Genomic DNA, 13,368 nt, shown 5'->3' with positions numbered 1-13,368 from the left:
CCAAGCTCTGCGCAGAGGCTTTTGCATATGAATGGACTGGCCTTTTGCAATCTAAAACCTAACAAACTGCAGCTGTGTCAGAGAGCCCCAAAGCTTCCAAAAGAAGGCCCAAGGCTCCACAACAGCTTGCATTGCTTCACAGCTGGGCCTCATCTGGGCACCTCCAAACCCCAAACAAAGAGGAGGAATCTGCAGATCTCTCTGTAGCTCCTGCTGGGTGGCCTCAGTCAGTGGCTGACTTTGTACCTCCTTGGAGATCAAAGAACCAGTGTACCCAGTGGTCATAGTGAGACCATCCAGATTACAACTCTTCATATCCATAAGAGACACACTCGGGGCAGAATCAGTGAGCACCAAAACCCCACTGAAGCAACTCCTACCCCATAAAAGTGTCTCCAGCACAGAAGTTCTCCCATTGTTGACACAACTGCTCCTCACAGCCAATTGGCCTGGAGGTCAATTCCTCCCAGTGATACCAACAGCAATTAAGGCTTAACTACAACAAGACTGTGCACACAGCCCACAAAGGGGTGCACCAAGAGTGTACACCTCAGGTAATTAAGGAGGCTGAGCCACTGGGCCCTATAGTACACCTAGCACACATAGCCACTCTATCAACACAGGGAAGCAGCCAAAATGCAGAGACAAAGAAACAGGTCACAAATGAAAGAAATGGAGAAAAGCAAACTACTGGATATAGAGTTCAAAACCACGGTTATAAGGTTACTCAAGAATCTTCTAAAATTTTCCGAGAAATATAGTGAGACCCTCTAGGATATGAAAAAGGACCAATCAGAAATAAAACATACACTGACTGAAATAAAGAATAATATTCAGCCCTGACCAGTTTGGCTCAGTGGATAGAACATCAGCCTTCGGACTGAAGGGTCCCAGGTTTTATTCCAGTCAAGGGCATGTACCTTGGTTGTGGACACATCCCCAGTAGGTGGCGTGCAGGAGGCAGCTGATTGATGTTTCTCTCTCATCAATGTTTCAAACTCTTTATCCCTCTCCCTTCCTCTCTGTAAAAAATCAATAAGAAATGTTAAAAAAAAGAAGAAGAATATTCAGAGATCCAACAGCAGACTAGAGGATCCCAAGAATCAAGGCAAAGATTTGAAATATGATGAAGCAAAAAACACCCAACTGAAAAAGAAAAAAAGAATCCAAAAATATGAAGATAGTGCAAGGAGCTTCTGGGACAATTTCAAGCATACCAGCATCCGAATTATAGGGGTTCCAGAAGAAGAGAAAAAGATATTGAAAACCTATTTGAAGAAATAATGACAGAAAACTTCCCCCACCTGGTAAAAGAAATAGACCTACAAGTCCAGGAAGCGCAGAGAACCCCAAACAAAAGGAATCCAAAGAGGACCACACTAATACACATTATAATTAAAATGCCAAGGGCAAAAGACCAAGAGAGAATATGAAAAGCAGCAAGAGAAAAACAGTTACCTACAAGGGAGTACCCATGCAATTGTCAGTGGATTTCTCAACAGAAACTATTCAGGCCAGAAGGGAGTGGGAAGAAATACTCAAAGTGATGAATACCAAGAACCTACAACCAAGATTACTCTACCCAGCAAAGCTATCATTCAGAATTGAAGGTCAGATAAAGAGCTTCACAGATAAGAAAAAGCTAGAGGAGTTCATCATCACCAAACCAGTATTATATGAAATGCTGAAGGGTATTCTTTAAGAAGAGGAAGAAAAAGAAAAAGATAAAGATAAAAATTATGAACAAATACGAATCTATCAACAAGTAAATCTAAAAAGCAAGTGAATAAAAAATCTGATGAACAGAATAAACGTGAATATAATAGAATCAGGCATAGAAAGGAAGTGGACCGACAATTCTCGGGGGGAAGGGAGTGTGGGGGGTGTGGGAAGAGACTGGACAAAAATCGTACACCTGTGGACGAGGACAGTGGGGGGGCAGTAAGGGGAGGGGGGTAGGAACTGGGTGGAGGGGAGCTATGGGTGGGGGGGGAAGAGGAACAACTAATGATCTGGACAATAAAGATTTAAAAAATAATAAATAAAATTAAAAAAAATAAAAGGGCACAAAGGGTTTAAATCACTGTTTCTTTGTAGTTGGAGGCAATAGAGAGTGGGAGGAATAAAAATTGAAAATCTACACAGAAAAAAAAATATCCTATCTAATAAAGAGGGAATATGCTAATTAACCATCACTCCGTCACAAAGATGGCTGCACCTACTTCTGAAGCCAAGTTCCCATAAGGAGCCTTAACGAGCAGTCAGCAGGAACCTGAGGCTACGCCCTCCCCTGCCCCTGTAGGGCTTGACAGGGGACCTCAGGCTGCGTCCCCCACCTGGCAGGGCCTGATAGGGAACCTCAGGTAGCGCCCCACACCAGCAGGGCTTGACAGGGGACCTTACGCCGCGCCACCCACCCTTGTGTCAGGCTGGGGGACCTCAGGCCTCGCCCTGGTGCCAGGCCAGGGGACCTGAGGCCATGCCCTGCACCCAGCGGGGCTTGACGGGGGACCTCAAGGTGTGATTCCTGTCCTGGTGCTGGGCTAGGGGACCTCAGGCTGCTCCCCCCTTCCCAGCGCCAGGCCGGGGGACCTCAGGCCGTGCCCCCCACCAGGTGGGGCTTGACAGGGGACTTCAGGCTACAGCCCCCGCACCGGCACCAGGCTGGGGGACCTCAGGCCGCACCCCCACCCCAGCACCGGGCCAGGGGACCTGAGGCTGCGCCCCCCTGCCTGGCGGGGCATGACAGGGGACCTCAGGCCGTGATCCCCACCCAGTGGGGCTTGACAGGGGACCTCAAGGTGCACCCCCAGTGCTGGGTCGAGGGAACTCAGGCCGCGCCCCCAGCGGGGTTTGACGGGGGACCTGAAGCTGTGCCCCTCCCCGGTGCCGGGCCGGGGGTCCTTAGGCTGCACCCTCTCGCCTGGCGAGGCTTGACGGGATCTCAGGCCATGCCCCTCACCCAGTGGGGCTTGACAGGGGATCTCAGGCCATGTCCCCCACCTGGCGGGGCTTGACGGGGGACCCCAAGGTATGCTCCCTGCCCCAGACTGGGCTGGAGGACCTCAGGCCATGCCCCCCATCCTGGCTGCAGGCCAGGGGACCTGAGGCTACATCCCCTGCCGGCAGGGCTTGACAAGGGTGGAACTGGCTAGGTTTGTATCTATCCCAATGGGGGCGGGGGCCAGCCGAGTCTGGGTCTCATGTGATTTTGAGGCATATGTGGGTGGGCGGGGACTTGATTCTGGGTCCCATGGTTTGCCCCAGACTCTGACAGGAGGAAGGTTTTCATATACATTTTACTAATTTCCTTTCATCTCTGACACTTCTATTATAGAGAAAGGGCAAATAGCAATATTAAATTATTTCCTCTAATTAATCCCCTTTTAATGTGCACCAATTTCATGCACCGGGCCACTAGTGTGTGTGTGTGTGTGTGTGTATTTTTTTTTTTTTTTTTAAGAAAAAGACTAGCCCTGGCCTGGTGGCTCCGATGGTTGGAGCTCCGTCCTGTACACCAAAAGGTTTCAGGTTTGATTTCTGATCAGAGCACATGCCTGCGTTTCAGGTTCGATCCCCAGCCAGGATTCATACAGGAGGCAACCAACCGATTGATGTTTCTCTCGCATCGGGGTGTTTCTCTCTCCCTTCCTCTCTAAAATCAATCAAGACACATCCTGGGATGAGGATTTTAAAAAGAGAAGACTACATGGCCTTTTGTGATAGTTTAGAATCTCTTAAACTGTGTTACAACTTCTTTCCTACAGACGCAGCAGCAAATTGCTGTCCAGGGGCAGCAAGTGGCACAGACTGCTGAAGGGCAAACCATCGTTTATCAGCCAGTTAATGCAGACGGTACCATTCTCCAGCAAGGTAAGTATGCCCATTCATTTCTGTCTACTTTTGGGGGATTCATCATCATCCCTTGAGCAAATGATGCTTCAGGAATTTTGTGGTGATCTCTACATGACATATTTTTGAACAAAAAATAAGATTTTCTCTAAGTCTTCATTGGTTGTTATTAGGTCCTTATCACCAATACATAACCAACGTCAATTCCATTTGTAGGAATCCCTGAGTAGTGGTTAAAAGATTGAGCCTAGTGAGGATGTAAAGTACAGCTTAGGGAATATAGTCAGTGATATCCTAATAACTATGAATGGTGTCAGATGTGATCGAGGTTTATGGGGATGATCACTTAGTAAGTTATATAATGTCTAATTACTTGGGTCTACACCTGAAACTAATACAATAATGTATGTCAACTGTAGTTGAAAAATAATTTTTAAGAAAGGACTGCTCATAAGGATTATATAAGCTTTACTCTTCTACCTAACACTTTCTAAATAGAAGATTGGAAATAGGAGTTGTTGCTTAGGTGTATTTTTATCAGGGCCACTTCTTTGTTAATTTACTCCAAAAATACTTATTATGTGCCTATTATGTATGTAGAACTTTGCTAAGAAGAACTTCTCAAAGAAACTCTAGTCTAATAAGGGAGACATACATGTGAACAAATAAATGTAGTGCAGAATCTTTATGGAGGTATGTTCTAGGAATAAATCATGCATACAGAAGGGAGAGATGAAATATGGCTTGAGAGGAGAATGTATTTCAGAGAGGAGGAGATGGCTGAAACTGAACTGAAGAGCTTTTGGTAGCATTTGTCAGATAGTTAAATCTAAAAAGGATATCTCAGTTAGATTCCATGACTAAAGGTTTGACTTATGATTAAGACTTGCAGTATGTAAGATCCAGTGGATGCAGTAACTGTGCTTTTGTTATGACTCAGGAGAGGGCCTGAACTGGATTGAGCACTGGCAGGAACTCAGAAAATGGTAAACACATTCTCCTCGGTGCTGCTGTTGATAGTTTGGGGACTTGGAATGCTTGGTTTAAGCTTTAGGCCTGCAACTGGCTGATTCCTTGTCAGTTTAGGATGAACAATTTATAAGTTTATAAAATTTCCATCCTGAAGCAGATTGTCCATATGTACAATAACTGGGGATAGCTATACTTAGACTGACCCATAGTAGTGGAAGACTCCAAACTGTCTCACCACCTATTGAAAACTATTATTGTAATGCCCAGGAAAGTATCCACTTCTGGGATAGATTCATTCAGAGCTAGAACCAAGAATGTTAATAGAGTTTCAAAGATTGTGATTACATGGGTTTTAATAAAAGTAAACCAGGCAGAGAGTGGGTGAGTGCTTTTTTTCCCCCTTATGCAGTTTAGTATGTTTTTCCAAGGTGATTGAGTGTGTGCCAGATAGAAGAGGAACTAACTGTGTTCCCTTCTTTCTGTGTACCTGTTTTTTGTTTTATGTTTTATTTTCTTAAAGTTACAGTCCCTGTTTCAGGCATGATCACCATCCCAGCGGCCAGTTTGGCAGGAGCACAGATTGTTCAGACAGGAGCCAACACCAATACAACCAGCAGTGGACAAGGGACTGTCACTGTGACACTACCAGTGGCAGGCAATGTGGTCAATTCAGGAGGGATGGTCATGGTAAGAATAGTGATTCTTCAGCTCACTGTTCTCATCTGTAATTTCTTTTCCTACATATCTGTCTTTGCAAAATTCTTGAACTTGCAATTTGATGTCTCATAAAGCTTGTTAATAATGTTGACCTCTTGGCATTGAGATTGATCCTTACAGAGATCTACTTTTATAATAAACACTAGAGGCCCAGTACACGAAATTCCTGCACAGGGTTTTGGGGGGGGGGGGGTTCCCTCAGCCCAACCTGCACCCTCTCCAGTCTGGGACCTCTCGGGGGATGTCAACTTCCAGTTTAGGCCCGATCCTGTTGGACATTCCTCTTGCATTCCGGGACCGCTGGCTCCGAACCGCTCACCTGCCTGCCTGCCTTATCATTCCTAACCGCCTCTGCCTGCTGGCCTGATCGCCCCCTAACTGCTCCCCTGCCAGCCTTACTGCCCCTAACTGTCCTCCCCTGCTGGCCTGATCGCCCCTAAGCGCCTCTGCCTCGGCGCCCCTCACCGTGCCTTTGTCCGGAAGATGTCCGGTCTAATTAGCATATTACCCTTTTATTAGTATAGATTACAGCGAACCATAATTCATTGTGAGGACCTATTAGTGCCAGGTACTATTCTTGATGCTGGAGATATAGTAGTGATTAAACAGATTAAATGTCTGATTTTATGTCATCTTATTCAGAATTCAAATAATGAAGGGAGTTAGGCTACTGATCTTTGGCAATTGAAAAATACATTGTCCCTAGTGGATGAAACAAGAAATAAGCTAAACATTAAATTATAATCAGAGAAACCAAAAGAATGTATGATATAAATACAGTGAGAAGATAGGGAAGGAAAGTTGGGTGGTATGTGAAAGCTAAATCCTCATATGTTAAAATAGGATTTCAGTACATAGTACCTAAAATGGATAAATTAAGAATTGAGTAGCAGAAGCCTGCACAGAGAGGGAGGAAGCCACCAGAAGAAACAATACAGACATTCAAAGTTAACGTTGGGAAGGGAGTGTGGCTAAGGAGACTTGTTTCATCATAAATTTAGTACAGTGTTTTGTTTTTGTTTGTTTAGAAAAATTAGTCTTAAATTATCTAATAAGTTAACTAAATTAGTTGTGTAACTATACGCATTAAGTAGCACTTGGTAAATTTATACCAATTTTCCATTGAACTGTTTTACCATATTCTCATACTAGAGGCTCGGTGCACGAAATTAGTTCACAGGTAGGATCCCCAGGCCTGGCCAGTGATCAGAGCCAATTGGGGCCTGCTGGCTACCAGCCTCCCTTCCCCAGCTGCTGGCTGGGGCCTTCCTTCATTCCGCACCGCCCCCTGGTGGTCAGCACATGTCATAGCAAGCAATAGAATTCCCTGTCTCCTAGTCCAGTGGTCGGCAAACTGTGGCTCACAAGCCGCGGTTTGCCGCTCTGTTGACTAACGAGTTTGCCGACCACTGTCCTAGTCGAACTCCCGTGGGGACACTTTGCCTATCAGCCTGTCATATATATAGATGATTACTGTCTGGATGACTAGATGGCAGCAGACATTCCTAGAGAATGGAGCCATGCGTGGACAAGAATTTGGACCAGGTTATGTTATTTCTAAGTGTGGCTCCTGGGACCCCAATAGATAGAGTTGTAATGTTTGTTTAAAATGCATTTAGTGTAAGTGTTCTCCAGGAAGTGCATTTAACTGAATGCCCTGTAAAAGCTACTCTTGTGTAGCTTTCAGAAGAAAATAGATTAACACAGATTAAGAAACTGTTTCCTATCTCTATACTTCATGTCACTATTTAATAAATTGGTTTTTTCTCAACATAGATGGTGCCTGGTGCTGGGTCTGTGCCTGCTATCCAAAGAATCCCTCTACCTGGGGCAGAGATGCTCGAAGAAGAGCCTCTCTATGTGAATGCCAAACAGTATCACCGCATACTTAAGAGGAGGCAAGCCCGAGCCAAACTAGAGGCAGAAGGGAAAATTCCAAAGGAAAGAAGGGTATGTATAACATAGGGAAGGATGTAGGAAGAGAATACCAGGGTTCTACTTTAGGAATAAGTTAAACCTTTTATATGGTTTGTTTGTTTGTTTGTTTGTTTTTTAACATATTTTTATTGATTTCAGAGAGGAAAGAAGAGGGAGGGAGAGAGAGAAACATCAGTGATGAGAGAGAATCATTGATCGGTTGCCTACTGCACACCCCACAGTGGGGATTAAGACTGCAACCCAGGCATGTGCCCTGACCGGGAATCGAACCATGACCTCCTGGTTCATAGGTCAATGCTCAATCACTGAGCCACACCGACCGGGCTTATAGCTGGTATTTTTTATAAAAGTTATCATTTGCTATATGTAGGTGCAACTGCAGAAACAAAAAATTAACACTGGCTTAAAATTTTTAAAAATTTCTTACATAAAAGAAGCCTAGAGATAAATTGTTCTGGGCTGGTAGCACATTTCCACAATTCTCAAGACTCATTCTCCTCCTGTCTTATTCTGATTTCTTAGTTTGCTATTTGTAGTCCAAGATGGCTGCTTGTGCTCCAGCCTAAGGAGCAAATGGAACAAAAGAGGCAGCTCTCTTTTAAGGAAATTTTTAGGAAGTTTTATATATTTGATTAGCCAAAATTTATTTTTTTAAATATTTTTTTATTGATTTCATAGAGGAAGGGAGAGGGAGAGAGAGAAACATCAATGATGAGAGAATCATTGATCAGCTGCCTCCTGCACACACCATACTGGGGATTGAGCACGCAACGTGGGCATGTGCCCTGACCGGGAATCAAACCATGACCTTCTGGTTCATATAGGTTGATGCTCAACCACTGAGCCACACCAGCCAGGCTCATTAGCCAAAATTTAATTACATGGCCAGTTACCTACAAATAAGGCAAGGAAATGCAGTGTTTTTACTAAGCAGCCATTTGCCCAACAAAAATTTCGTCTGTTATTAAAGTAAAGGAGAGGATATGTTTATTAAGAGATAGGTAGTTATCTATGGGATACCTTTGGGGAGTCTTTTTTATTCATTTAGCATTTACTTCTTATGGTAGTTATATATGGTTAGCTATCCAGTGTTTTCTCCAAAGCTTTCTCCATAATTCAAAGTCATAAGTGCCTCTGGTGGCTTTGATCACTGCTTTTTTAAACTATTGAAGATGGAATTTGGGCAGTAGATAACTATGCTGGTTCTAGCTAGTAGTTAAGTAGTTTTATTTCTGGTTTTAGAAATATCTGCATGAGTCTCGGCATCGTCATGCCATGGCACGGAAGCGTGGTGAAGGTGGGCGATTTTTCTCTCCGAAAGAAAAGGATAGCCCTCATATGCAGGTAAGAAGACTTGTTACTTTGTATTTTCTCAGGTGGAATCTTTTGCATTGTCTAAGCTTTTTCCCCCAACTGAATCTTTACAGCAACCTAAAGCCCCAGGAGGTAAGAATTTTACAGTTGAATCAAAGGTTTAGACAGATTAAATAGTTTGCCTAAGGTAAAATCCTATCTAATAAAAGAGTAATATGCAAATTGACCATCACTCCAACACAAGATGGCCCCCATAAGATGGTCAGCAGGGAAGGGCAGTTATGTTCGATCAGGCCAGCAGGGGAGGGCAGTTGGGGGCAATTAAGCCTGCAGGGGAGGGCAGTTAGGGGCAATCAGGCCTGCAGAGGAGGGCAGTTAGGGTCAAACATGCTGGCAGGGGAGCTGTTAGGCATCAATCAGGCTGGCAGGGGAGTGGTTAGGGGGTGATCAGGCTGGCGGGCAGAAGCGGTTAGAGGCAATCAGGAAGGCAGGCAGGCGAGCAGTTGGAGCCAGCAGTCCTGGATTGTGAGAGGGATGTCCGACTGCCTGTTTAGGCCCGATCCTACCGGGCATCCAGTCGGACATCCCTTGAGGGGTCCCAGATTGGAGAGGGTGCAGGCTGGGCTGAGGGACGCACACCCCCGTGCACGAATTTCGTGCACCGGGCCTCTAGTCTATATATAAAAGGCTAAGTGTCCGTCCAACCGGTAGCTATGCCGTGTACTGACCACCAGGGGGCAGATGCCCAACGCAGGAGCTGCCATGATGCACACTGGCCATTTAAAAATAAACAGCACCATGAACCTGGTGCCAACAAACCAACACTTGGCTTCCCCCAAGTGGGACATAGGCCCTGGCACCACCCTGGAGCGACACCCCACCAAATCTCAGCCTATGGCTGCCAAGACCCTATGGTGCAAAATGCGGCCCATGGCCCAGCCCAGAAACTGTCACTGTCAGCGCCTTGTAATGATGTCATGTAGCAACACCTAGCTTCCTCTTCCTAGCGACTAGCCTCCTTGGAATTTCTTCAGCCCAGGAACACAACTTGCTTTATAGCTAGGTGCAAACATTTTACAGTTCAACCAAATGTTTGTGAAGCATTTTCCCATGCTTCATCTCATTTTATCCTCAGAAGTCCTGGAGTAGGTAGATAGGAGACTTGGTAGAATCATCCTATTTTCTTTTCATTAGCAAGACACAAATAATTATATTAAAATATTTCTTCTAATTAATTTCCTTTCAATGTTCACGAATCCATCCACCAGGATACTAGTACTTAATAAAATGGAACAACTGAAATTCAAACCCAGGCAGTATAATTCCATAACTTACTCTATAACTACTGTATTATACTGGTTCTTACATCTAATTCTACTGATTTTATTGTATTGACATTTCTGAGTCAATATATCTAAAATAGAACTCTTGGTTTTTGTTTTTTTTTAATGCCTCAACCACTCATCTCAACATGTCCATCCACCAGTTACTAGAATTATCCAACTCTTCATTTTACCTCTAAAATATAATCTGAATCAGTTTACTTTTTTCCCTTCCAAATGTCAGCCTAGTCTATTCCTCTCTCTTTTGGTTCAGTTAATATAACAGCTGCCTACTGGTCTCCCTTCTTCCGTTCTTGCGCTGCTCTGTCTGGTCCATTAGCCATATTTTAGTGTGATCTTTTTAAATGTATATCATATCACATCACCATCTTGCTTAAATTCCTTCTACCCCTGCCCTTTCTCATTTGCACTTAAGACTAAAATCTAAAGTGCTTACCTTGGCCAATAAGGTCCTGAGTGATCTAGCTCCTGCCTACCTCTGGCTTCATTTCCTCCTACTCCTTGGTTTTTATGCTCTTGCTATAGTGTTCATTGTTTGGTCTTCTGCCATTAGGACCTTTGTCTTCAATATAGCCAATTTGTAAAGCTTTTCACCCAAGGAACTCTTAATTCTGTGTTCTAACAATATGACTTCAGTCAAGTTACTTAGCCTCTTTTAGCCTCAGTTTTCTTCACCTGTAAAATGGTGTGCTATTGATACTTCACAAGAATGTGAGAATGTCACGCAGTAAGTCACATTAGGCACCTACTTAGCCTAGTGCAGTGGTCGGCAAACTGCGGCTCATGAGCCACATGCGGCTTGCGAGCCACGGTTTGCCGCTCTGTTGATTAATGAGTTTGCCAACCATTGGGATAGGGGCTTAATCACAAGGAACAACAACAGCCTGTAATTATTGGAATCGAGAGTCTAAGTCAGTGGTCGGCAAACTCATTAGTCAACAGAGCGGCAAACGGCAGCTCACGAGCCGCATGTGGCTCACAAGCCACAGTTTGCCGACCACTGGCCTAGTGCATGGTGAGAGCTCAGTAAATCCTATTAGTAATCTCATTCATTGATGAAGACCAAGCTCCAGGCCTACCACCTTCAGAAATCTTTCAGCTTATCCTTGGATCATGCTAATTGAGACTTCAGTGTCTTGGTGTGAAAGAACTGAAGGTGGTTACTATGGAGTATTGCAGAAAGCTTCCACAGACAAATCCTTGTCTTAACACTGCAGGTTGTGAGAGGCAGCAGGCAGAGTTTAGTGGAAAGAATATTAAATGGGTACCAAGAGATCTGGGAGTTATTTCTTGCTGGGCTCCTGAGTAATTTACTGATTCTAGTCCAAGCAAATCACTTATACGCATCTGGGCATCGGTTTATCTATAACATCTAGGTTACACTGTAACCTTTTAATAAAGTGCGTCAAAGTAAATAAATCCCAATGTCACTTAGCTCTGCTAAGTGCTCAGCATTTAAATATAATGATCAGAAAATAATGACCAAAAAATATATATACACTGAGTGGCCAGATTATTATGATCTCATGCACCGGGCCTCTGATTATATATATTCTCTCTCTCTCTCTCTCTCTCTCTCTCTCTCTCTCTCTCTCTCTCTGGCCAGATTATATATATATATATATATATCAGAGGCCCAGTGCATGAATTCGTGTATGGGTGGGGTCCGGCCAGCCTGGCCAGGGGGAGGGGACATGGGTGGTTGGCTGGCCTGCCTGCCTGCTGGTCGAACTCCTGGTCGAGGGGACAATTTGCATATTTGCTTTTTATTATATAGGATATACACTGAGTGGCCAATTATGCGTTCAGAGATCATAATAATCTGGCCACTCAAGTGTATATATACAGCATGTCCGACTGGCATGGCTCAGTGGTTGAGCATCGACCTATGAACCAGGAGGTAATGGTTCGATTCCCAGTCAGGGCACATGGCCCGAGCTGTGCGCTCGATCCCCATTGCAGGGTATGCAGGAGGCAGGCAATCAATGATTCTACTTCATCATGGATGTTTCTTTCTATCTCTCTCTGGAATGAATAAATATATTTTTAAAAATATATAGCATGACATGGCTTCTTTCGGTCTTTTTCTTAGCCACCTCTAAGGACCCTTAAACACTAAAGGTAGAGCACAACATAGGTGTGCTATGAAATACTCTGGAGTGTTCAGTAATGGAGTGCCAGGCCAGATCAGATTTTTAATCCTTTTAAGAATAAGATTTATTGTCTCATTTCAAAATTGAGCTGCATTTTAATCCATTTAGGCAGACTTGCAAGCAGACCTTTGGTTTTCTTGGCAAAGTTGTATGTATGCCATCGGTGATAAAGTAGTGAGAGCCACAGTTCCTGTTGCTTTTGCAAAGTACTTGAATCATTATTATGCTTTCTTTGTCTCTAGGATCCAAACCAAGCAGATGAAGAAGCAATGACACAGATCATCCGAGTGTCCTAACCCCAGGCCATGTGATGGAGATGATCAAGGTCATGTTCCTCACCACTGTTCCAGGAAATTGATCACTTCTTCCGATGGGACACTGATGATCACATTCTGCCCTTTTCTACAGGACAGAAACACACTTAGTTTTTCAAAGTGGCTTGGTATTATAATTGCAGCAGTGTCTGGCAAATTGAAGTTGCAAGGCTTTGTCTCACCCTTTCAGTCAGGACCTATTTTAGACTGTTAATGACATTGACGTTTCATGGACTAGGATGATGCAAGGGACTCATGCCAGCCCAACAGTACCACACACAGCACTTACATGTTGACTGGTGAAGCCAGCCAGCCGTCTGAGCAGGGGAGAACAACCTTCTCACGCTAAACTACAATCTGGGAAGCTGCAGCCCACTCCTTCCCATGGAATCTAAACACCATCTCAGGCTAAGTGAATGGATACTGTATTCAGAGATGACTTCCAGGCATGGAAGTTCAATCTCATAATATGGAAATAATAAATTCTCTGAGATACATTCATCTAATCTGTGGTAATAATAAGAATCTCTGTCTGCCAAGATGATAGGTTGGTATTTTTGGACTCCAAGCCAAGAAAAAGCTAATTCTGGGGATAGAATGATCAAAGAATCAAGCACTAAAAATAATTGCTGAATCTTTTTTCGTTTTGGCCAGTTGTGGTCTGCTTGTCAATTTGTTGACAGGTCATCTGAACCATAGTTCTTACTATGGCTACTTGTAAGACAATTTAGAAGGTATTGGACCTTGAAACTTCCTTTCCTAAGT

At 44.1% G+C, this 13,368-nt stretch overlaps 1 protein-coding gene across 16 annotated transcripts in view; it reads left to right on the top strand.

The window, feature by feature from the left end:
- NFYA (nuclear transcription factor Y subunit alpha) overlaps positions 1-13,109 on the top strand; it is a 35,192-nt gene extending 22,083 nt beyond the window's left edge. For 8 of the 16 annotated variants that reach the window (XM_080663251.1, XM_080663244.1, XM_080663241.1 and 5 more), the window contains 5 exons: positions 3,768-3,873; positions 5,363-5,511; positions 7,318-7,491; positions 8,722-8,823; positions 12,532-13,109. In XM_080663251.1, the coding sequence (XP_080519377.1) occupies positions 3,768-3,873; positions 5,363-5,511; positions 7,318-7,491; positions 8,722-8,823; positions 12,532-12,585 (585 nt within the window). In that variant the 3' untranslated portion in view covers positions 12,586-13,109. Of the gene's footprint in view, positions 1-3,767; positions 3,874-5,344; positions 5,512-7,317; positions 7,492-8,721; positions 8,824-12,531 lie in introns of all 16 variants that reach the window. The other 8 variants (XM_080663242.1, XM_080663239.1, XM_080663246.1 and 5 more) reach the window with 1 other exon arrangement.
- The last annotated feature ends 259 nt before the right edge of the window (positions 13,110-13,368 follow it).

This window comes from Plecotus auritus (genome assembly GCF_963455305.1).
Source record: "Plecotus auritus genome assembly, chromosome: 4".
Lineage (NCBI taxonomy): Eukaryota > Metazoa > Chordata > Mammalia > Chiroptera > Vespertilionidae > Plecotus > Plecotus auritus.
This window is presented reverse-complemented; position numbering and strand designations above follow the sequence as displayed.